This window comes from Phoenix dactylifera, chromosome 13 (assembly GCF_009389715.1).
Source record: "Phoenix dactylifera cultivar Barhee BC4 chromosome 13, palm_55x_up_171113_PBpolish2nd_filt_p, whole genome shotgun sequence".
NCBI classification, from domain to species: Eukaryota; Viridiplantae; Streptophyta; class Magnoliopsida; order Arecales; family Arecaceae; genus Phoenix; species Phoenix dactylifera.
In genome coordinates this window covers 566986-592372 of record NC_052404.1, presented here as the reverse complement: position 1 = coordinate 592372, position 25387 = coordinate 566986, and the positions used below count along the sequence as shown (strand labels likewise).

The 25387-nt window shown below is 36.7% G+C and overlaps 3 protein-coding genes across 13 annotated transcripts; 1 reads left to right on the top strand and 2 right to left on the bottom strand.

Moving 5' to 3' along the window:
• The first annotated feature begins 1943 nt into the window (after nucleotides 1-1943).
• Nucleotides 1944-12218, top strand: LOC103696014 (cytochrome c oxidase assembly factor 4 homolog, mitochondrial). 2 transcript variants are annotated; one of them, XM_026800750.2, is made up of 4 exons: nucleotides 1944-2137; nucleotides 2223-2268; nucleotides 4053-4139; nucleotides 9833-12218. In XM_026800750.2, the coding sequence occupies exons 1-3, from the start codon at nucleotides 1979-1981 to the stop codon at nucleotides 4106-4108; spliced, it is 261 nt and encodes an 86-aa protein (XP_026656551.2). In that variant the 5' UTR covers nucleotides 1944-1978; the 3' UTR covers nucleotides 4109-4139; nucleotides 9833-12218. The 2 variants fall into 2 exon arrangements, with proteins under 2 accessions (XP_026656551.2, XP_026656550.2); XM_026800749.2 differs by lacking the exon at nucleotides 9833-12218 and adding an exon at nucleotides 4480-4837 and having other exon boundaries at nucleotides 1945-2137.
• Nucleotides 8125-13105, bottom strand: LOC103696012 (peptide methionine sulfoxide reductase B5-like). 4 transcript variants are annotated; one of them, XR_005514455.1, is made up of 4 exons: nucleotides 12544-12983; nucleotides 9074-9230; nucleotides 8725-8955; nucleotides 8125-8413 (listed from the first exon to the last, which is right to left on the bottom strand). XR_005514455.1 is itself a non-coding variant. In XM_008777492.3 (3 exons), the coding sequence occupies exons 1-3, from the start codon at nucleotides 12828-12830 to the stop codon at nucleotides 8806-8808; spliced, it is 594 nt and encodes a 197-aa protein (XP_008775714.2). In that variant the 5' UTR covers nucleotides 12831-12983; the 3' UTR covers nucleotides 8597-8805. The 4 variants fall into 4 exon arrangements, 2 of the variants coding, with proteins under 2 accessions (XP_008775714.2, XP_026656549.1); XR_003383253.2 differs by lacking the exons at nucleotides 8125-8413; nucleotides 8725-8955; nucleotides 9074-9230 and adding exons at nucleotides 10212-10446; nucleotides 10624-11009; nucleotides 12088-12209 and having other exon boundaries at nucleotides 12544-13105; XM_008777492.3 differs by lacking the exon at nucleotides 8125-8413 and having other exon boundaries at nucleotides 8597-8955.
• A 2328-nt stretch (nucleotides 13106-15433) lies between these two features.
• LOC103696015 (probable protein phosphatase 2C 35) lies at nucleotides 15434-24375 on the bottom strand. Of its 7 annotated transcripts, none has more exons than XR_003383251.2 (6): nucleotides 23183-24375; nucleotides 16735-16866; nucleotides 16419-16643; nucleotides 16278-16336; nucleotides 15909-16013; nucleotides 15434-15814 (listed from the first exon to the last, which is right to left on the bottom strand). XR_003383251.2 is itself a non-coding variant. In XM_008777497.4 (5 exons), the coding sequence occupies exons 1-4, from the start codon at nucleotides 24110-24112 to the stop codon at nucleotides 16334-16336; spliced, it is 1290 nt and encodes a 429-aa protein (XP_008775719.1). In that variant the 5' UTR covers nucleotides 24113-24375; the 3' UTR covers nucleotides 15434-16013; nucleotides 16299-16333. The 7 variants fall into 7 exon arrangements, 2 of the variants coding, with proteins under 2 accessions (XP_008775719.1, XP_008775720.1); XR_003383250.2 differs by having other exon boundaries at nucleotides 15909-15955; XR_003383252.2 differs by having other exon boundaries at nucleotides 15909-15955; nucleotides 16299-16336.
• Nucleotides 24376-25387: the final 1012 nt, after the last annotated feature.

The following is a 25387-nucleotide window of genomic DNA, read 5'->3' as shown; positions in this document are numbered from 1 at the left end:
TCGAATCCAAATAGATTGACACTGGTACAAATTGTGTTGTTTACTAAATATCTAATATAAAGACAATAGGTTCATCCAATTCAACTGTAGATGGTAAATTTTATATAAAAAATAAATAACTTATAAGAGCACCGGTGCACTATATGTGAGGATCAGTGTGGGTATTTGTTTAGTCCCACATTGGTTATTAACCGAGGAGATTTTGAGTATTTATACAAGATCAAGGAATCCAAATAATATCTTTTGGTTAGTTTCTGAGTTGTTACACTATAAATCTCACATATAAACATTATAATATTGATGCTTAACTTCCCTATTGGATCTTACTTTCTCATGTTGCTTTCTATTTAGGATCTTTGTAGCTCTTCATATGGCCTGTTATTTTCTATTACAATATCATTGTTATAGCCATTGTAACAAATACTATTTAAGTACTAAATAATTCTAAATCATATAAGTTGGAGAAATAATGGCTGTTATAACTATATAGCATTCAATAACGGTTTCAACAAGAATCCATTATAATAAAATAACACTACAATAGAAACCTTGTACTTTCTTCACACTGAGCTCTCTTTCCTTATAAATACTAATTTGAACAATGCAATTCAAAATTTCAAATAGGGGACTTGATATAATTTCTTCCTTCTAAAAGAGGAGGCAAGTTTAATTTAAATAGATAAATTGATAGATAGGTAATAGATAGGTAAAGGTGACTAAGTTATAATTTAAATATGAGGTCTAAGATGTTCAAACCACCGTACCTCCATATTCGACCTCCCCTTTATTGGCTAGTTTTTCTTCTCCAAGATGCTTTTGCACCTATCACCTTACTGCGGGGAGAAGGATAGTATCGTCAATAAAAAAAAATAGAAAAATACTATTTTTTGTTGGAGTTTTCAAAAGAGAGAAATAGAAAAGTAATTTTTTTATAAAAGTAAATTTTTTATATTTTTTAGAAAAGAAAAAGTTATGTAGGATATGGGAAAGTCTACTTCCCTATTGGTTGGAAATTGATTTTTTTTTTTCCAAAATGCATAAGAATGGGATAAGAACTCTTTCTTTATTAAAGGCATAATAGATAAATACTCAACAAACATAAGTCATTCTAAAATGTGCCACTTTTCTATAATCAACCAAATGTGCAAAGTTCATGTTTTTTAGAAAAAATATTTTAGTGAGAAAATTTTTTTCCCTCGAATCAAACATGCCTATAAGTTTTTTTAAATACTACAAATACAGAAATGTTACCAAAACAATATATATAAATTGCCAAGCCTAATTGTCGGAGCTCTTCCGTAGGCATTGGACAAGATCAGTATCAAGCCAAACCCGACCTAAAATCAAGCTGGGTTTGGACCAACACGGTCCAGCTTCTCCTCTAGTCACAACTAAGGGTGCAAATGGGTCGGGTTGATCCGTAACCCGACCCGACCAGTTTAAACCCTACCTGACTTATTTTGGAGGATCTGTGGGGCCGGATCGGATCCTAAAATTGGATCTGTTTTATTTTTTGAGTTGGATCTGGGTTTATTGAATTCAGCCCCGACCCAATCAATTTGAAATTTGAATAATTTTAGGTTTTTAATCCTACAACTTGCCCGACTCGATCCGACCCGAATCTGTAAAATTATTTGGACCCGCGGGCTGCCCACGGGGATGCAAACAAGTTCTGAAGCTATGGATGGGTTGACCTAATTCATACCCGATCCGGATCCGATTTTTTGGGTTGGGTCCATGTTATACATAGATCCGACCCGAGCCGACCCGACTCGGGTGACTCGTTGTGTCAAAAATTATAGTAATAAAGTCGACCCGATCCATTTTTTTGTTTGGTTGAGTTTGGAATCAAAATTAGAATTGAATAAGAAACCAAATTGGGTTGGGTCTCATGACCCCGCCCGACCAGACCGATTTGGACCCCAGTTACAGCTCAAAGCAGCCCTATGGGTTCAAAGTCTCATCGCAAGCGAATGCTATGGACCCGTCAAGGAAGCCGCCCGCCTCGCCGCAGTCCCCTTCGCCCGCCCTTCCTCCTCCTCCTCCGCCGCCGCCGCTCCACCAGACCGACGCCGACGAGGAGGACGAGAACGTGAAGCAGCTCAAGGAGTGCTCCTCCCTCTACTTAGCCTTACAGGCAAGCCTTCCCTTCTTCTTCTCTCTCCGTCGCCCTTCTTTTTGTCTTAAATCTCAACCACGCCCATTTTTCTGTATTCTTCCAGGAATGCCTTGCCCGGACCAACCGGAACTGGAAATCCTGCCAACCCGGTACTATATCTTCTTCTTTTGGGCTTTATCGATATTAGTTTTAACTCTTTTTTGATTTTACTAGTTCAGAAGTATGTAATAGAACCCTTTGTTTGGATCAATTTTATGGGCTGCAAGGACTTCACAGACAATTTTTAGTTCTTTTGGATTCATGAAATTGGTTTGAGTCGATATATGTCTTCTGTTTATTTGGGTTTGGACATATAAACTAAATCTTGTAATTGATTGTTTGTAGCTGAATTCTTTAAAAACGAAGTAGACATACTGAAATCCGAGTTTTTTTTCCATGCTTGAATTGTACGCATACTCATTTCTGATTTATATGGCATTTCTTTTAAAAAAACTTCATCATGTTCTTGCATGTTTCATTGGTAAACAGATATCAAATAACTTTAGGGGAAAAAAAAGTAACCATACGAAATAGTCGATACCCATGAATTTCAAAAATGAAAGTTTTTGTTTGTGGATGCTTGCATGCATATGCTTGATATGCCTATTGAGAATCAGTTGTATAAAAAAAAAAGGTAAAATCTTTCCTGTTATAATATGTTCCACCATCTGAACTTCTCTAACATAAACAGCCAAATATATTCTTAATTTATGAGGCCTTTTTCATTGGTAAAATTATATCTGACATCATACTAATACAACTCTCTCACATCTAATGTTTCATGCCATCAAATGTAAGCATGCAAAGTCTAGATGTTTGTTAAAGTATTTCATTGTGTTCTGCATTAGGATTGTGACTTTTTATAGTTGCATGGTTTTGGTTTATTCTATTATGAATTGTTCTATGCCAAACCAATGGGTGATATATGCATGTCAGAAGCATTTTGTGCATTTGTTGCTGCAAAATAATCTACATTGAATGTGGGGAGAATTTCTGGAATTAGTGACAATTATGTTTTCCATGAGTTTTATTAGGACTAGTGATGATAAAAACAGGTTTCGTGAGTATCAATGAAAAGCCTCCAAACCACATTTTTCATAAAGCTATTTGTATTTTAGTTTTTCTATATGTTTATTAACAGCTGGATGTCTCCGAGGCAGTGAATGTGATCATCTAGATCAAGAAATTTTTATTTTATATGTATATTAATTTCATTGACAGAAAAGATAAAACAAAAAAAAATCCATGTTATGATAAATGCAAGGCTAGGGGTCTCCAGATATGTTATTTTTCCCTTGATGCATAAATACTAAGTAGCTTGCAAAACTTTGTTTTATGGGTAAAAACTGGAACAGTTTAGTCCTGATCTGGTATTAGCAGTGAGATTCCCATCCAATCACTGTGTTCTTTCACCATTAACTAAATCCTATTTGATTCCCTCCCCCTGCCTGTTGATCCCTGATTTTTCCATTCTCCTGGTCATCTTTCCATGGAACCAATGAAACCCTGGTACTCTTCCCTTATTAAGGAAAAAAACTAACACAAATTTATTTTTACTCTTGAATGAAATGTGTGTGCAGGCCTGAAAGCTAGTGTGTGTTTAGTAACAGATTGAGGCTTCAGTAGTATTGGTGCAAACTCAGTGATGAAATATTGTGGACCCACGCACACCATCTGCATCTTTACAAATTATTAAATAATGTCAGCATGTTGAAATGACTTTTTCTGGTGGGCAGTAAAATTGCAATTTCGTTCTTCTTTCCCTACTAACTCTACTTGTTGAGAGAACTTTTATAATCTGATGGTAGAATGTTGCTGTTATCCTTTGTAATGCAATATAGTCTATTCCTGTTACTTTGTATTCATCAGCTTCTGTTCCTTTTTTCTTTAACAGAAGTTCAAGCATTAAAAGCCTGTCAGGCAAGGAGAAATGATGGTAGAGAAAAGTGAAAGTGGCCGCAAGCTACGGCTTTACAACCATGTAAGTGGTTGCACACAGCAGCATATGCTAAAGGTTTTAGCTTATTTATTAAGATGCCCTTCTTCAAGGATAATGACATAGAGAAAGCTGCAACAGCAGCGCAGCATTTTGAATTCATAAAATATTCTTTCTTAGTATGAAACTATGCTGAAAATTAGACAAAAATGTTACTTAACTTTCACCTAATAAAGCATTCCTGGTTATTTCGATATGTGATGAACACCAAATTGCAAGGAGACCAATTTTTCTGCCTCTAATCAACTGGGATTGAGTAAATGCGCGTGGTTTGGATTAGTAGGTTATAATTTTAATTTCACATTCATTTCATTGTTTGATTTAGCTGCCTGGTAAATGAGGGAATGATATGAAACTGAATGCTGAAGAACATACCAAGTATGACGATAAAGAGATCAAAGTATCATATGGAGCATGAGAGAAATGTATAGAGATGGAAAAATTCAAGGCCTGTGGAACTGAATGCTGAAGATGGATGCATACCTAATCTACAGTGGGAGGTAAATGCAATAGAAGACGAGGCTTCTTTGCGGTCATATTCAATTCTTAAAAATAAAAGATGTGTTAGGCATAGAATACAAAGAATATGCAAGACGAGAAAAATGTTGTTGGAGAGATGTGGGCCTTATGGATACTTTAATTTTATAGTAGGTAAAAGAAAGATGATATGATTGTCTTGATAATAGCTCTCTCAATTTGTTTCATATACTCCTTTTATATTAAGCTCTATGCTTTTTTGAAGTCATTTATATATTTTGTTTCCTTGTTCTTTGCATCTAGAAGACCACGATGAAGGCAAGTCTTTCTCAAATAGGTTTCTGAAACTATCTTAGTGCAAGAAAACAGTAAAATAGATAATAGAGTGGCTGGATCTCATAAGTGTTCTTCTCCTTCTTGTTACACTTGAAAACCTGCATTTATATGACCTTTTGTTTAGTAATTCATATTGCTAAATATTGATCAAGGTTGCCGTATTTTTTTCCCCTCCCGGCAGGTAGAAACATGAGAGCCACTGCTGACCCTAATGAGAGCCCATCCTGCTTGATGATATTCTCTTTTATATTTTTGGCTATGCTAGATTCTTCCATTTCATACAATATCTTAGAGCCAGAAGACATTCATTGTGCCTATTTAAAGAATCCCTTGAAATTTGAAGATAGCTTCTGATACTAGGTCTAAGGTAGCATATCAAAAGAGATCACATGTATTCCTTAATTAGCGGGAACATTTTAATAAGTGCGAAGAAATGAGAAGATTGAATTGAGTGCTAAGGATATTAGTAACATTTGAACCAAAATCCCATATACATAAAAGGGAATAATTTAAAAAATCAAATGGTTCCAGTAGAAGAATATGATTGGCATTAGAGTTGATCATGGGCATGACGGCCGACCCAGCCTGCCCACTGCAACCCAAAATTTGGAGGGCTTGGACACTAACAATAGGCCCGTGGGATTGGCCTAGGCAAAAAAGCAGGCCTGATCTGAAAATCAGGCCGGCCTGGAAAATTAAAAATTGGCCTGGCCCAACTTGACCTAATATAATTATATATATTTAATTTATATGCTTTATATGCTAATTATATTAACTAACTACATATTATAATAATAAAATTCTATACTAGAGATGGGCTCTTCGTTTAGGTAGCTTTCTGGATCTTCCGCAATAAGCGCAAGTGGTTCCACTGAACAGAGTTGTAATTAGTTTGTTTTCGTGCTCGCGGACCTACCTTTATGGCTTATTCTTTTGGAACTTGTCTCTTTACCAACTCGGTCCACCTGATGAGTGCTCATGACTAAGCGAGAGTAGGATGTTGTCGCATTCACCTAAAAAATTCCTAGCCCGCTCACCACAATCTACTTGTTCTCTCGCTCACTACTTAAAGTAAACCACTTGATGCTCTCTCGCAATCGATTAGTCTCACTTCGTCTATTGCCACGAAGCCTTTTAGATCCTCCTTTCGCCTTTATGCATGCGGGATTTTGATCAGTTCTAATTGGAGTGTTTTTACATGTTTGAATTGAAAACTAGACCTTAGAAAAATTGATAATTCAGTCGGCATGCTAGTCTAGCAGAGTCATATATAGAAGAAAAATAGAAGCAAATTATCTTTGTAGACTCAATTATATTCTATCTCGTTGCTTTTATTGTTGTGAAAATTAATCCCAAAATGACAAAGAAGTTGAAGTAGATATTCTATAAGCCTCTTAGACATCACAAATACATGAATAGTTGATACTCCCTAGAGCTCTTTATATAGACAACTGTGAATTTCAAGATTTCAAGTTGTGGATGGCTGAGTCACCTAGCCTGTACCTTCTCGATTTGGACAAGGTATCTGGATTTTCAACGCGATGCCTCATATTAGGAATTGGGGAGTCAGCCAATAGAGGCAGCAAATTATCTACTTAAAGAAGATTTTTCATGATGCTAAGAAGCAGTACTCCATGAATAACATTGACCTGTATGCTACTGTGCAAGCTTTGAAGTATTGGAAGCATTATATGAACCATAGGGAATTTGCCTTGGATCATGAAGCCTCTGCTCCATGAACTTGCGGAAGAACTTGCACTCCACACAATCCAAAAGGTGTCTTTAGAGAGAGAGAGAGAGAGAGAGAGAGAGAGATGCTGGAGTAGTGCCTAGGATGCACATTATGCCGCCCTGATCGCCAGCCCCGGCCGCTCGGATCGCAGTTCCCATATCTATGAGTCAACTAGTTTCTGATGATTAGTTATTTTTCTGTCTCAGTTAAAAAATTTTCATGATAATTAATCATAGAGAGTTTGATTTTTGTGGATTTCTTTTTATATAACTTTTGATGTTATTAGGAAAATTAATAGTTACAATTCTCCAAGTTAGAATAGGACTTAAAATTCCTCATGGAAACTTGAAAAAAAAAAAGTCTCCTTATACTACTTATAAATATCTCTACTGGGTTCTTTTTGTAATCATACTTGAAATCTTTGAGTAGTGAAGATTCTATTGCTGGAATTATTCTTTTTTTTTTTGTCTTCTCTCTATTCTCTCTCTTCTTTCTTTTAATAGATTCCGAGAGTTTATAAGTGGGTGTTATAAGAACTGGATCCTTGGAGTAGCTAATCAAGATGGTGTTTTTGGCTTTGAAAGAAAGTGGTCTGTCCTACTCTCTTCTAATTACCGTCTTTTTTGTATCGTACGTGTCATAGTGGGATTTTTTACTTTGCTACAATTGGTTGCACCGACATACTCTTCCTCCTTCGAGTTTTCAGCCAAATTTCACACCTCCTAGACATCAAACAAAGAGAGAGAGAGAGAGAGAGAGAGAGAGAGAGAGAGAGAGAGAGAGAGAAGAAAAAGAAAACTTAATCTAGAAGGTGGGAATTGAGAACAAGGTCATGCTTTATCAGCTAACACGAGCTTGTGGCCTATGGGAAAAAGGAAGGCGGACATCCAGTCGAGGGGGGTTGCAGTGATTACAGAGTTCACAAGCACCAGTCGGACTGCCATTGTTAGTAGCTATGCTTCCATCCAGCTAGCTTCCTTTCAATTTTTTTCAATGATGAAGCTCCAGTCAAGGTTTTTGTTTGAGCTCCATTGATGCCCAGGCCGATGACTTTCGATTTCTCAAAATTGATTTTTAGACCAGATAGCATTTCGTAGGCATACAGGATGAATTTGAGGTTCGCTGAGCATTTGCTCGATCATTCACAGAAGGCCAGCTTGTCGTCCGCGAATTGCAAGCATTGGAACTGGCCTGTTACGTCCAGGGGACCAATTCCAGTTAGGAAAAGCAACCATTTCTTTATTTTTATGGATAAATAATCATGTTCAAGAGGTGATTTGTCCTATCCTTGGAAGCTAGAGATTAACTGCTTATCCGACCGCCCTATCTTCGTTCACTTCCACCATATTTTCTCAAGAATGTCTCTTGTGGGAGTGTCTTATTAGATCTTCAAATATCCAAATATGCCCTTAATTACATACCCCTGTATAATATAGATTTTGTTTGAAATATTTTGCCTAAAAACTGCTAGATCTTTATTTTATAAAAATATTATAAATAAATAATATACTAAAATAAAATCAAAAGATTGAAAAGTATTTATGTGGATCGAGACACATGATATACACTGCGTAATTCATCTTCTATATGCAGATCTGCAGTGATCTCGTCCCAAGATACAATCCGGCTCAACTCGATCCTCCTCTAACGGGCACGATCGTTGTTGAGGCTTAATCCGACCGATTCCTTCGAATGTCCAGAAAATTTAAGAGTTCTGTAAAAAAAAAACTCTCTATAAAAAAAACTCTTGAGAGATAGAGTAGATCAGATTGTTTTGAATTTGAATTAATTCCGAATGAGTCTATTTACAAACTCTTTCATATCCCGGATAAATTTATTTATAGTTCTATCTGAAAAACTAAAAAGACGCGCCGGTAAATACCGCATCTTTTTAGAAACCAACGTTCGGCGTCTCACAAGAAAGTATTTTAAAGTATTTAAAATAACTGAAGTTTATGAGATAAAAAAAATTAAGATACATATATACAGACACACGCATATGAGGAGCCACTTCAGATAACTTACCATTCATACATGAGTCAACTTTATTACTTGCATAGAAAGCAACAGCAACAATCAAGCTGCTGGAAGAGGAAAGTAAGTTGATCAGGAGGCAGGAGCAAACTTGAGCGAAATGCTATTGACACAGTGGCGTTCATCAGTAGGTGTGTTAAACCCCTCTCCTTTAAACACATGACCTAAATGCCCACCGCAAGCTGCACAAGTGATTTCCGTTCTCCTCCCATCAGGATCAGGCTGACAATACAAGTCAGCATTGTAAGCAATCGCTATGAACACAAATGAATGGACGGCAGAAAAGAAGCATGAAAACATAATAAAATTATCATTATAAAACTAATAAGCGAAGACACACCGAGCAATTTATGGCACCAGGAAGACCCTCATAGAAAGCTGGCCAGCCACACCCAGAATTGAACTTGGTGGTGGACTTGTAAAGGGGAGTCCCACATCCGGCGCACTCGTATATACCTTCACCAAAGAATTTGTCATATTGACCGGTGCCTCGGTATCTGAAACATACCATCATATTAGCACAGAAGTAAAACAAGAAACTAGATATTTTTTTTTCTTCCAAATTTTTTCATGGTCTCATTTGTAAGTGCAGAACGCGAATTGTGAGTATGAATATTACGGCCTACCGTTTTTGTTTTCTGTTGGAAGATGTACTTGTCAGATTTCTAAATGACTAAAACAATAATTCAATACATTGGACATGATCATTGAGTTAAATGACAACGTTAGGCCTTGGTCGTAGTAACAGGCCTCTTTTCCATTCATTTAGAATCGGCTGAAATGAATGCCAGCTTAGCAATTGTTTAAACTTATGAGCTGCACCAGAAGCGGACATCCAGTCTCTTCCTCCTGCTGCTTTGTCTATTTTATTTTTCTGAGGGTGAGGGGTTCGGTTCTATTAGAATGTCCCATTTTCTTTTTAATCTCTTTTAAAAAATAAAATATATGGTAAAATGAACCATAAACATCGTAAGCCCGGCATGAAATCTGAAACTGGTCCGTTCAAGCTCATGAACCAGCAAAAGTTCATCATTTGAAAAATCATTGAGAAAACTAGAAGTACAAGTTGCTAATTTAAGCTAAGACTTGCAATTTGCAGATATTCAAGCGCGATGACATGATGGATGGGGGGATTAGAAGAGAAGTCGGAACAAAAGATCTACACTTGATACCTTAAGTGAACATTTGGTGTTACATCAAAGTTATGTGAGTTTTCTTATGAATGTAATGTTGTAATAGAGCCCTTACATTTCTCATATCTTACATGCATCCACATGCCATGGGATACATAAAGATTATCTTGAATTTTCTAAGATATTCTCATTTGTTATTTTGTTAAAAGGAAAACATGTCTGTGCAAAATACTTGACTTGATTCAAAAATGAAACAAAGAAATTTATGAAATGCATTTAATTGAATCAACTGTTTAACCATAAAACCATCCGATAATTGTCAAACACATTTAAATGCCCTTTCCCTTTTAAACGATGCCATCATACCTTGAAAGTAGAAATTCATTATTATACAGCCAATCAACAAAGCTTTAAGACAGTGCAAGAGTAGGTTTGGAGGAAGAAGCAGGGAAGCAAAGCTTGTAAATAAAAAATATTTTTTTTAAAAAAAAAAACTTTGAAGAAGGAAGTGTCCAGGAAGAAGCCGCAGAAGCAAGAAATTGAAGAGATTCCAAAGCAGGTGCACGGTAGAAGAGTCCATCTAGTACAAAGCAACCAACTGAATCATAATTTGTAAATGAAGTGATGGCAGTATAATTTGTAAATAAAGGTTTATTATTATATAACAAATCAACCATGACTTTTCCTATTTACATGGGAGTTCTGATGGAGCAAAACTCCAATTTGAGAAGGCTACAGGAAAAATATTGAGCAAAACCTTTATGATTAGTTGTTAGCTTGACTTGAATCCTTTGTGTCAATGCCAAATACCTGAACTAGGCATACTCAAGCAAGGTAGAACCGTTTCATGAGTCTTCGTATACCAGTTGATAGGCAGGAAAATCTAGAAGTTTTGCAAAATTAACATTGTCTTGCAAAATATGTCTCAACATAAACAACTTATTGAATTAATAAATCAACAGAAAATAAGGAACCATCTTTGAGTACCTGAATCAGAAGCAGGTACATGAGTAGTTTTTAATGCAGGAGCAAGGAAGTGGAGCTCAATGAAAACTTTGAATAGGTAGAGCTTAGGAAGCGGGTGCTGGAGCAAGATATTGGAGATTTCAGAGCAGTTGCAGCACTCTAGGTAGAAGACTCCAGCTAATATGAATCCATATCATCAGATAAATCAGGAAATACACAAGGTATCAAGCTAAGTAGCCAAAATAATGAAACACTAAAACATACCGAAGAATTTAGGCCTTCTCCAAATGCACGCATATTCAAACCATAGTTTTGAAGGTCAAAGTAGAGAGTAATAGACAATTATATGATTTCAGCTGATATATGTATTAATCCTAATCATAAAACTTACGACAAATAGTGATCTAAGAAGTAAATCAATTATACGCTCAAGTGTTACACAGCAGAATGCCTGTGATTCAGCAGATAGGAACAGCAAAACAAAAGGACTTGAAAACAGTAAGTAACCTAAATCACAATATTTCAAAAGATTGCTTCTAACTGGCAAGTGAGACAATCCAAAACAAGATGAATTCAGCATATAGCTTTTCAAGTTAACAAGTACTGAAACTGCCAACTGGAAAACAAAATCAGAGTAATCCATAATTCCAATTAAAAATAGATGCGCCAAGTCAAACTAAAAAAAAACAAGTCCATGGCAAAACAAATAAACAAGCAGCTAAAAATATTATCAAAAACCAACTACCAGAGAAACAGAACGGCATAATTGGTAATTAACATGGCACTAGGCAGACCAACATTTCCAACATCAATGCCAAGAGTAAGCTGGCCTTAATCTCTTGACCTTATCTCAATAACATCACATGAACATTACATGGTTGAATTAATTAATGCTAAAAGCACATAAAGATTTTGACGACAATGAAATTCTAAGTAAAGCCAAGGAACAATGGATACAGGAATACTTAATTAATTCACAGTCTAAATGCAACCAAGCATTACATCAGGATCATACAAATTCATTAAGAATTCGATAAAAGAAACAATCCAGAACCATGTGTCAATTAAAATCTGTAAACCAAGAAAACTATGCAAACTCACATGGTTTAATCCGAATTGGCACATCATTTTCTCAGGAAAATCGCAAGAAGACAGAATTTTTAAGATAAGCACATGCAAAAATTTAGCCTATGTTGGGAGCTTTTAATTCCAAAATCCTTCCTTTACAGGAAAAAGTTGGGCTATGGTTGACTACCTTTTATAAAGAAAGGAATCGAATTTTCGATTCCACCACTTTTTTCCCAACCCAAGGCTTTTGTAGCTTCTGAAAGTAGTGATATTTTTCTGGAGGTGTTCGAATCTTGAAAGGCGAGAGATCTGAAATTTTTTTTAAAAAAATGTATACGAAGAACTCTAACGAAAGTAGAAATTTCAGAAATTTTCAAAAATACGACGATTTCAGGAATTTATATATTTCATTAAACATCGCAGGTTTCAAAAAAATACAGACTAAATAGACCTAAAATCACAAAAAAAATCATGATGTTATGGCGCATCAAAACACATACTTCCAAAAAAAGCAACGAAACCACAAAAAAAAATCATGAAAATCGCCTAAATCAGCATTGGGAGGGGAAAAACAACACTAAGATCAAGCCACAAGTACTCGAAGAAAAAGGAGAGAAATAAAAGAAATAAGAGCGAATCTTACTCAGTTCCCTTCATCCGAAGGATCCGGAACTGCTCCGGCGCGAGGATCGCCCTCCACTCCTCCTCGGATTTCTGGACGGAGCCCGACGCCATCGCCACACCAACCCTCCGGCTCGGATGAGACAACACCAACGACGGCTTGGGTTGGGGGTTGGATAAATACAAAGTTTTGACTTTGGAGGGATATATTAATATTGCTAAATTTAAAGGTGTTCGGTAGAAAGACCGAGTTTTTCCCAGTGAACGTGGACTGCAATCTGGGCAAGGGGGGTATTTATTAGCATGCATCCCTTAAAAGCTGGTGTTGGATCCCCATTAACTTATCCATGCTTTCCTTTCTTCTTTTTTTTCTTCTTCTTTTTTCTTTTCGAAGGGGAGGTTGGAGGTAAGATTGGGTCTTGGAGCTTAGAAGTATGTCATTTTAGTGTAGTGGAGACTGGCTGCACCAAGAGGAAAGGCTAGTGAAGAGGTTTATAGGATGTTGGATTTCCAAGGAAGATCAAGTCTGGTCCAATATGGCACTTGTTAGTTGATTCCATTCAAGCATTTTCCTTTTGCCACTGTCTATTTTATCTTTATTGACAATCCTAAACAAATTGAGGATGATTTTTGGAGGCCTTCAGACTTTTCAGTGCTAGAATTTGGCAGTAGCTATGTGTGGTGTATATGGCAGGAAGAGGATATCTGAGATATATTTGGTTGCAAAGAGAATTGAATGAATTATGACAAAGTAGTTCTTTTTCTTTTTGTTTTTTAAAAATAACAACTTAAGAAAATTCGCTACTATATCTTTGAAAAATGTTTTCTTAATATGATTTTTTTTCTTTTTTCTATATAGTTCTTTGTGACCAAATATGCCCTTAATGGATAACTAAGGACCCACCAAACATACCTTGTCTACCACGAGCGAGGTATAGAAATAGAAATATAGCAACATTAAAGTTTTGAATTATTATTGCTAAGGGTTGGTGTGTAGATAGACAATATGATGCACTAGAGGGTGCAACTGGTGGTTCGACTATGCGAGGATTTGTAGGAGCCAAGATTTTAGCCATATTTTTATATTTATAGGAAGGTGGACCCAATAGAACATGGCCCACAAAGGTAGAAGAATTTATTTACATAGCTTGAGTTGATGGCCATGCAACATGATTCCCAGAGTCCCAGCATCCTGCCCTTTGGAACATCCGAATTAAAATTAGGGGTCATACCTTATCCATGCTTCTAATATTTTAGTGGGATAGTTTTTTGACATACTAATAAAATTTCTTGAAGAGAACTTTCTCCACCAAATAATAGTTTGATTCAATTTATATATTAATCTTTAAAGTATAATTACAGTGATGAAATCACTCTTCGCTTTTCTCGTTCCATCACAGTATCACGAGCGGAGTATTACCAATACACTGAGAACTATAATTTTATAGTACAATAGATTATTTATAACAGTTTTTGGCTCTATCACAGATTAATTGCATACAAAACCCATCTTCTAGATATTTGCATATAAAATCGCTCTTATTCCAAAAATTTCCCAGTAAGATCCCTTTTGCCCTTTAGATAATGGAATTTTTCTGGTGTTTCTTATTTTTCATCCTATTACATAACCCTTTGAAGCTTCTAGCTAGCGACATGCCATTAACTTCAAATTTAGAATAAGTTAGAATATCAGATGTGGCAACCATATTGCTGAAGAGCTCAAATATGAGAACAATGATGTCAAGAAGCCAAGTGCATCACTAGCTAGATGCTTTAAGGGATCAAGTGAGGGTATATTAATCTTGTTTTCGTTCTTCTTGATCTTTGTTATATTAGTTTGTTTGGCTTTTAATGCACGTTGTGCAAGTTGAACTATTGAGTGATAGGTAAAAAATATAATATTCTCTTATTAAAAAGATTAAAGTGATCATGAATAATATTATTTATATATGAATAATATTATATATATATATATATATATATATATATATATATATATATATATATATATATATATATATTCATAGATTTTGGATAAGGAACCATAAAATTGTTGATTTTGCAAGAAAATATCGGCTTTAATTTTTTCTTTTTGGATGATATGCAATAAGGGGTCAATGATTTTACCCTTAACCGAGGTATGAGAAGAAGGTAGTCTAAACAAATGTATATCAGGTGAAGTGTCTTGTGCAAATATCTATCAAGTATTCGATGCATGCAACAAACGTTCAATAAATGTATATTGCACATTCTGTAAAAGTTTGTCATTAATCTCGTACTTATATTTAACAGTAAAATTATCCAGGAATTTTGAATTTTTTCTAAAAAATAATCTTTGCTTGCAAAATCAATAATTACTAGCATATATCTTCCATTATGTACGAAGTACGATCATTTCTCCTTTTTTTCACTATTCTTAAAATATAATATAGCAGTATAACTAATTAAAATAAATATAAAACTTCAATAGTTCTTTTTTTATCGCATATTAAGCAATGAATTTTAATGATGTCCAAATAGAAACTACCTTCATTAATACTGATATCTACATGGTGAGCAGAAAACTTCATACAAGCTAATATCAGCAGAAAAACTTAAGTCGTGGCACTAAAATTAAATAACCCCCAAAATTGTGGCACTAAAATATAATAACTTTAGACTCTTATTGTAACACTTGGAATGTTACTTGTGTAGATATGAGGCACGCAGTTGCACAGATTGAAGTAATTCATCTGGTTGGCCGAGCTCTGGATGACCTGGAAGATCTCACAGGCAATCTAAGCTGACAGACCAGTGTCAGACATCCACATGAGAAGGTCAAGTTCTGGTGTCATGAAATAGAAATCATCATTCTATCACAGACAAAATTCTCCAAACATACATTAAGCAAGCACACAAGGCATTCAAGCAAGTGCAAAGTAACGCAACAACATTACTATTATTTCTTCTCTCTTTTTTGGTAGGTAGAGACTTGCCACTATTTAGCATTTTTCAAGCATGTTTCACATAACTAGTCTAGTTAGTTATGTACAAGATGACCAATCTCATTCCTTCATTTAACCAAGGAAATAACATTTCTCCAAAAGACGAAGCAGTTGCATGGTTTGTCTATGCTTTTCCTGGGAGTGTTGTTCATCACCTTATTATAAACCTTAACTTCCTAACACAGGCATTTCATATGCCGACCATTTGACGCTTCATCCCCCATGCTTTCTGCAATAAATTAACAGGTAGGATGCCAAATACCGCACAACCATCTTCCACCTCCATGCAGCAATGGCCACTCAATAGTCCTTGAAAAGGTCAAGAGGCACCATTTTTTCCTCAAATCAGCACTGCTTTGAACAGCCTTTGAGTTATATACAAGTGGTGTAAAAGGTGACATACTGGAAATGTGGCCAAGATGATAAAAGAAAGCTCCTGATAATGGATTCCTGGAATTAAAAACCCACAAGGAATTAAGTTATTCCCTCCACCATTGCTGAACTTATCCTGTCAGGCATAATTAGTTAGAGTAAGCATATTCCATGCATGCAGAATTACAAAAGAAACAATCAAACAATTAAGAACTCATGGATGTTCAAAATTACAGTGATATAACAAAGAAAGGCAATCCAATTGACAGTTTCCATGGTTTGTTTGACAAAAAATTGGCACTGTAAATTGAATATTCCATTATTTTATAACCAAATTACCATAGAAAAGACTAGATGCTTCCCTTTAGAAAGTAAGTTTAAGTTAGATAAGGCACATTACATTGGAAGGTAGGACAAATACCAGGCAGCTTCAGTCAGTCAGTCAGTCTGGACATATCACTGTCAAGAAAGAGAGATCTCCAATGAATTCAGAGAGGATCAATAAGACGTAGAACACAATAGCATCGCAGTAGATGCATACCTTTTCTATAGATAACGAGTGTGTAGGAGAAGGAGCAACACATGCAAGACTTCGTTCCAGGGAAAAGTCAGAAGGACATGACTGCAGCTCAAGGAAATTCCTTCTTTTTGGATGACCAGTTTCTGGCCCTGGGGATGCAGATATATCTGTTCTTGCTTTCTGTGAAACCATTAAGGAAGCTTTTGTGCCAGCATGACTTGCTTCATTAGTTGCTACAGCATCTGACTGAACAGATTTTATTGAAAGACTAGCACTAACTAACAAACCAAAGATGCAACTAATTTTAGGTAATTGATGCATACAACATTTAACTTACACCACACAAGTCTCTGATGTGCACGACAATGATCGTTATATCATCAGTCCGAATTTCATGCTCTAACCATAATTTGTAGGATTCTGCAGCAATTGCTGAGCAGGCATCTCGGGGATCTGGGTATCTGGACACCTGCAGCAAAGGACACGAAGCTGTAATAGAAGCAATTCCAACCGCAAACTAGGAGTAATTTGGATTCAGTATATCAAAATAGAAACTCAAATTGATACAGCACTCATCCAAAGAAATATTGACATTTACGACACATGCAAGAAGCCTAAAATCTTCATTACAGTCATCAGCTGATTGAAGTTTGTGGTGCTTCCCTTGAAGCAGCAACATGGGATCCTTGTTGCATTTAGGTAAGCTATATGAATAAATAAATAGTGAGTGGATGATTAATAAAACACATTGAATTTTGGGATTATATAAGAACTAAATTATATTTTATCTTTTAATCAATAGTGGAAATGTAGTAGTAAGTAGTTGTTGCATATACATAGTAGCATTTGAATACCCTGCAGGCTTCCTGCTTATGCACTCTTGCATGCATGCACCTCTTAAGATTACTGCCTTCTAAGGCCATGTCCTTCTCTAGACATGGTATCCGACCACCAGAAAGAAGCAAACGACGTGTTATCTCTCCTTACCCTTCTCGATCAAAGAAAGTGGCCTGAAACACCATTTCTAGTAATTCTGTCACTGGTCCATTCAGAAGCTCAAACCATTGATGGAAGGGAGTTTTATACTGAAATTCCATCTTCAAATGATCCTCCATCCCCCTGTCCTTTTTGAGAACTCTTATCTCCAAGGTGCAAGTTTTCTCCTTTTTTCAACTATTCTTGAAATGTAATATAGAATAGATATAATAGAATGAATAATAGAAATAGAATATAATATAGTAAATATAAGAGCCTAATTATTTTCTAAAATAAATTTTCAATATTTAATATTATGATATACTATCACTGTACAAAATTCTAATAGTATATGTATATCTATCAATATAGTAAAAAAAATATTACTATAAAATAATAAGGTCATGATCCAACCTGCGCATAATAAGAAATAGAAACGTATTGCATCTAGGAGACATATAAATGCAATATAGAGGGATCATTAGTGGTTGTACTTTCATTTTTTAAGTAAGATCATGATCATAAAAATACAATAGAAATTAATAAAATATTAGAAAAATTTAATGACCCATGCAAGATACAGGCAGGATATAGAACTAATGGAAAGTGTTTTTCATTAATATCAGCATACATCAAGCAAATATGATTATTAATAATACAACTAATTTCTATATTAATTTAGTAATACTGATAAAGGTTTTTTATTTAATACAGTTTAATAAGTTAATAAACTTCTTATTAAAGAACCATATTAAATAACTCTAATTACTATGCAAAATAGAGAGCTATATAAATGATGTTATTAATATGGGTATCCACATGGCAAATAGAGAGCTTTGCACAAGCAAAGCCTCCATTTTAATATATATTTATTAGATTAGGATTTTCTATCTAATCGGGATACTTGTAGACTCTTCCTAAGAGAGAGATAATAATAAGAAACATATGTGGCGATATCGAACTTTTCCTAACAAAGAATATAGGATTCACTAAAATAAGAAAATTTTCATTTTTATGAAACCCAGCATAAACAAACATCAAAATCTCTTAAATACAACTTTAATAATTATAAAACTTTCCTAATCCAACCCATAACTAAAGTAAGTTCTACTGACACTAATCATTCCCAAAATAGGAGTTGAAAACCCAGTAGAAAAATAGCCTAAAATTGAGTCCCTAAATTGCAAGTAAATTTAAAATATCCAACCTATTTATCTAAAACTAAACAAAAAAAAAGAATAGATAATAAATAAATTAACTATAAAATCTAAGTATAACCTACACTATTTATAGATGGTTCATTGGAACTTGAATTTCCACACCCTAACCAAGGATCTTATCAATGCAATGTGAAAATAAGTGATGTGCTTTTTTGTCATCTGCTTCCTCGAAACGGAGAATATAATAGCTGTTAGTGGTCATTGAGGTTTGCTAGTAGCTTCTCCTTAAGAAATTTAAGAAAAAGAGAGAAAATCTGATTTTCAAGAGAAAATCTGATTTTCAGGAAAAAAATCATTATTTAAAAGTTTAAACAACTATTTAAGAAGAATAATCATGAATGCCCGTTATTTGTGATTGAATGTTGATTATTGATCGTTAACATTCCTTCCTTTCTTTGCAGAAAACAGCTAGACTTGTCAGAGGTGTCTGCAGAAATTTCATAGACTGAGGAATTGCTTTTAGTGCCAAAGTTTTGCAGGGGGTCGCATGAAAAATCCCATATGGTAATATATCTGCATTTGCTGAGTTGCATATTAGAATGTGGAGCTTGAAAGAGTTTTAGAAAACAACAAAATGAAAATAAAGTACGAGGAATGCAATTAGTGAAAAAGAATTAAAAAATAAAGCTTGTATAAATTTGATAACGAAGAGAGTACCAATAATGATCATCTTTTAAGAGGAATTAAAAGATAGACAAGACACATGAGTAAATTGGGGTGGATGAAGCAGTTATCTATAGGTGTATTATTATCGCTATCATTGTTATCATTATTATTATCATCATCATTATTATTACAATAAAACACAAAACTACAGATAAAAGGTTTTACATCTCAATACTAGGTCCTATACCAGTACCATACCGTTATCATACAACATGGTTTGATAGCCCCCCAATACTGATATACGAAAAAGTGCTAAGTCAGCATAGCATCCATATCATGTGTTGGCTGGTGCTATATCAAGCCCTTATGCCATGTCAGGTTCCTATTGATACAGCATAGTATGCCCGGTATGGTCTGGTATGTAAAATCTTGCTAAAAATAGCACTAGGTAGATAAGAGTATGCAATCATGTTAGGCAAGTTTCATATAGTGGAGAATGTTGAGTAATAAAATTATAAAGTTTAGGAAAGAACTTTCTAGAAGTTTAGGACTGCACTTGTTAAGTATAAGCTAATGGATATCTATCTAATCCAGACAATATCCACGTGCACCAAAGATCCACCCACAAACTAGTTCAAGGACAGTGTTTTGTATTTCTATCAATGTGTCAAGACTAAGAAGACCAAGATAGCTTGGTCTAAATTTTGAAACAGAGTCTAGAGTCATACTTACATTTAACGTAACCTTACAAATAAAGGGTAAGAATGATTTATATGCTAAACTTCAAAACTAATCCCAATATTTGATAAATGGATATATACATCCATTATGTTGAACGACAGCTTTTCTATATACAGTATATACATCTATTGCCTGTACCCTTTACTTTCAAAAACAGCATGGCATTCTAAATTGCCTGATCAACAAATAAAAACAGTATAACAGCAGAAATATTGAGTATGTCACTTGAGACAAGTAGACAACTATCATAGACCTTCAACAAACAAAAGCATGCATAGTTCCCTGAATGATAGAAATCACAGATTTTAAGCATTAAAACATATATAAAAAAGAGAACTTACCTCCCAACTATAGCAATACAGATAAAGTAATCGAAACACACTTTGGAGTTTGCAAAAAATTAAAAGCATGGTCTGCCAAACCGGGCCGAACCGTCCGGTTTGGGCCATACCGAGCCAACCCGGGACGGGACGGGTTGGTTCGGCTGCGGGAGTTGGAACCGCCCCTGAATCGGTCCGAACCGGCCTGAACCGGCCCCGAATCGCTTAGAAATGGTCTGAACCGGACAATTCCAAGCGGAATTGGTGCGAACTGCCCGGTTCCGAGCAGTTCGAACCGGTCCGAACCGATTCTTCCTCCCTCTCTTTTTAAGTGGTGGGAAGGCCACATTATAATACAAAGATTTATGTACCAAACTAAAGACTATAATAAGGTGATGCCATTTCACACCTATGTTCATTTTAATTCCTTACTAGTACAATTTAGTGCTTAGATTTGTTTAATGTTTGAATAAGATTTTCTTTTCACTCTTGCCATCTCTTGTTTTCATCTTCTTGCTCTTTAATGGGGCATTTGAAGCAACTTATCTTTACACTCTGACTTTGCTTAACTTTATTGTCTGCTTGTGATTTGTCTAAGTTGCTATTCAGAAAATCTATCTTTTCTATTTGAACCTCTTCTATGCTCTGGCTATGAGTTTCTTTGTTGTTGTAATGTCGAGGTGGATTTGTCACCAAAAAATACGAGTTCACTATGAATGAGTAGCAACATTTAGTTTATAATAAACAATTGTTGGTGCCATAAACTATATGAAATTTCTTAATATATATTAATTTTCTTATCACCATCTATCTGTATATATGACAAGACTTCTATGTAGGAATCAATCCCACTTTGAAAAATTATCAGAAACAATATAGATTGATCCAACTTACTGCATCAGCGTATCATATAGTAGTTGTGATATACCAAAATGTAGATCATAAGTTTTTTGCATGTTTCCTAGTATCTTGACATGCATCCATAGCTTACTGATTTTATCAGTCAAAAAAAGCAACCAAGGGCATAACTTTTTTCACTTCCTATTACTTTGATTTCCATCAATTGGTGGTTCAAGGAAGAAGAATTAGCTCATAAGAACATTGACCTAACAGTTAGCAATATAGAAGTACTAGTCAGTAAGTTCATCGGATATATTATTTTTAAGGTAGCAAAAATGCAGAACATAATAATGTGCTTCGAAATATGCTAAATCCAAGTTTATTTCTGCTAACAATGAATTTGATAGTATAGCAGATAAAGTTTCAGTTGAAAGTTTTGCAATAGCAAGCATACAAGGTTGCGGAGACAACTACAATCCAACCATAAGCTTGCATTTCTTAAAAAGATGTTGCAGGGAGTAGTTTTCCAATATATTAACGAACTAGCAAAATCAATCCACATGGATCTGAACATGCTAGTAATGTTATAAAGTGAACAACCTAAATGATATCTGGGCTGTTGTTCCCTTAGAAAGCTCCACAGTGTAAACCTTAGCTATGTGCATCTAAAATTGAAAGCAACATATCTTTTTACAATTTTTCATCATACAAAAATGAATATATACAAATATACATCCAAACGTACATGCACACAAGAATATACACATCCACACACACATATATATACATATAAAAAATACATATATATACCTACACAAAAATATATATGTGTCATCTATATATATATATATATATATAGATATAGATATAGATATATACATATACATGTATATCATCTCCAAAACCAAGAATGCACAACATAGTCATATAGCAGAAAACTCATTCGGATGGAGGGCTGGAAAGGATTAGTTTCCTAACATAGTCTCCTTCAGACTAGTGAAATCTTCATGACAGAACCAGCTATTCTGGCAATAGCTCTGCATTACCAAAAAAAAAAAAAAAGATATCTCAGCAACCAAACAAGCTAGCCGTGCGTCAAAGAGAGAAAAAGGTTCAGGCCACACTCAACCCCCAGTTTCTTTTCACACCTACATTGCCACTGTCTCTATCTTTTTGCCCTGGCCCCTGCTCTCTCTCTCTCTCTTGGCTCCACTAATGCATCAACAGATAATGTGCCATGTCTTTCACTTTCACCTCATTCCACCATCATTCACCTTGAGTCGATGCATATCAAACTTTGTTGACATGAGTTATAGCTCAAAGTCTCAAACCCTATTACATATAACTGGAAATTTTTGTGAGACAAGAGATGATTAATAAAAGTAAAAGATATTAACTTCAAGAAAGAAACTCCCGGCAAGAAGAGAAGGCAAAGATGAAATTCATTTTTTTGCTTTTTTTGCTAAAAAAAAGAGGAAGGGACGAGCCCACCTCCACGTGGTAGCTCCCACTGAGCCCCCACCCCGCCAGGAGAATGTTCGATGCGGGCAGAAATGACCGTGTGTTGGGCACCTCGGCCGGTTTTACTCATACCCTTCCCACCCGTGGGCCCGGCTCGTTACCCCTTTGGGCTCCGGCACGGTTACCCTCCGTGTGAGGACGTCACACCTGGCACCACCGAGGCTACCGGCGGACCAATAAGCCCTCCCAGACTCCGTGTCCGAGCAGAGAGCATCCGGTCTTCACAATTTAATCAACGCCCGCGCGTTTCGAACTCGGAATCACTTGGTTGGAAGTAAGACCCAGTTCCACTGAGCTACCACCACAGTGGCAGATGAAATTCATTTAAATAATGCATCAACTGCACATGTACCCAACTCAAATCCCTTGCTTTTTATTCAGGGCTGGCATATACCTTTTTTACCACATTTTAACTTTTATGATTCAGGAATTCATTTGAATGAAATAATTCGATCCTCAAAGCTACGAAACCAGGAAACTATAAATTCGGCGAAACAGGAAGCAACTGCAAACTAAAAGCAATCCTTTTCTTGAGAAATCTGAAAAATCAACAGAGCTATACCATATCCACCACAGCCTGACTCGAGAGGAACTCGAAAACCCCGTCGCTCGCCACGACAAAGAAGAGATGGCTCGGCGTGATCCTCACCGTCATGACCTCCGGCACGGCGACGACACCGATGCTCTCCGCCGTCGAGTCCCCGACACTCCTCGTGAACGCCGTCCCAGGGTACATGCCATTCTGAACCCACAGCCTCGGCGGGTCCCCTTCACTCTCCATCCCCCAGCTCTGAATTGCCGGATCCTTTATGCCCTCCACCTGGTCGACGCTCAGCACCCTCGCCCCGCACCGCCGGACCCTCTCATACTCATCCTCCCGGAACGGCGTCTGATCACTGGACAAGTCCTCCGCCACCACCCGCTCCCCGTCCCAGACGCCGGCGACCGCTCTCGAGTCGCCGACGTTCGCGACGAAGAGCGTGTCGCCACCGACGAGGACGGCGATCGCCGTCGTGCCGCTCATCGTGTCGTCGATCTCGCTGTTGTGGAGTTCGGAATTGGTGGAGAGGAAGGCGGAATTGAAGGATTTGACGGGGTCTTCGAGGAGATGGGGGTCGCCGGCGAGGTCTTCGACGAGGTGGTCGCGGGCGAAAGCGGCGCACTGGGCACCGAAATAGCCATGGCCGTCGAAGACGGCGAAGAGGTGGAGGTTCGGGTTGCCTTGGAGCTGGGTCTTGATGCAGAAGGTGTCCTGGTTCTCGCGATCGGGGGTGTCGGGGTAGTGTCCGCGCTGGGAGAGGGAGGAGAACTGGAGGAGGAGGCGGTGGGAGGGGACGGCGGCGGAGCCCACGGGGCTGCCGGAGATGATGTGCCGGCCGTGGCCGGGGTCGCCGTCACGGGAGGCGGCGCCGTCGCTGCCGGCGGAGGAGAGCTGGCAGCGGCAGCAGCACCGGCGGCAGCGAAGCCAGCACTTGGCTTGTACGCAGCCCATGATACAGCTTTCTTTTCGGGGCCGATCTCCTTTCTTTGTTTCTTTTCACACGGAGAAGGAAAGCTACGAGAACGAGGAGAATGAGGAAGAGAAGGAGAAAGGAGAATAAAAATTTGGTGCTAGCTGTCAAAAAGGTTTAGGAGAAGGAAGAGATCATGGGCTTCCCATTTCTTCTGAAGGGGGTAAGGGACTAAGGCAGAGGAGTGATGTCCTCTTCTTTGCTGCACGAGCTTGACACGTCCCGACTTGGGATCCCGAGTCGAAGTTCGCAGCAACCGCCGCACTAGATAACCCTTTCCGTAAATATGCAAAGGATCTCATCGTATTATCAAAATTAAACAGCAAAAAAAATTAAATAATAATATTTAATTTTTTTATTAAATAATAAAATTAATAATATTTTAAAATTTTGTATCAATTTTAATATAAAATCTAGTATAAATAAAAATGTCAAAATCTTGTTTTTAATCGCTCTCCTACGATAAATCTTCGAGTTGAATTAATTTTTCGAATCTATAAAAATAGTAACAAATCGTATAATGAGTTAGACAACGTAGTAAATAATAAATACTTTAGTTAGATAAATTAAGAAATAAAATAATAATAATATACTAAAATTAAACATACAAAATACATCGATTCAAAGCCAAAACGATACGCTATTCAGTCACTTAAAATTTCGAAGCTTATTTTACAAATTAATTATCTTTCAAATCATCAAGTTCATCTCGATGTTAATGAACTATGACCACATTTATACCATGTGACTAGGCCAGAATATGAAATCATTAAAATACCAACGTATAACTCCCACCGGCATGGTATAGATATGCCAATGCATAATCTTCGCTGGCAGAGTGTCGACATGCCAACATGTAATTCTCATTTTTTTTGTTGAAACAGGCGTATCATACAACGTGGGTACGGATGAACCCAGTAGAATCGGCAAACAAAAGGTCACGGAATGCACCAGGCATCTCATCCTCCCCAACCCATAATGTGCTTCCTAAGTGGCGCGCTACAAATGCCGCCACCCAGTCCGCTGCCTCATTAGCCTCACGATATACATGCACAGCTTGAAATGTGACACCATTCCTTACCATCAACCAAATATCACGGAGTAAGGGATAAACTTTTCTATCACTGTTCGGGCCCCTCCGGAACCAGCTGATCACTGTAGCCAAATATCCTTCCAAGAGGATGGAAGTCGCCTAAAGCACATATCGCACATAACGTAATCCCATCCAAGCCACCCGTAACTCTACTTCTGGAACC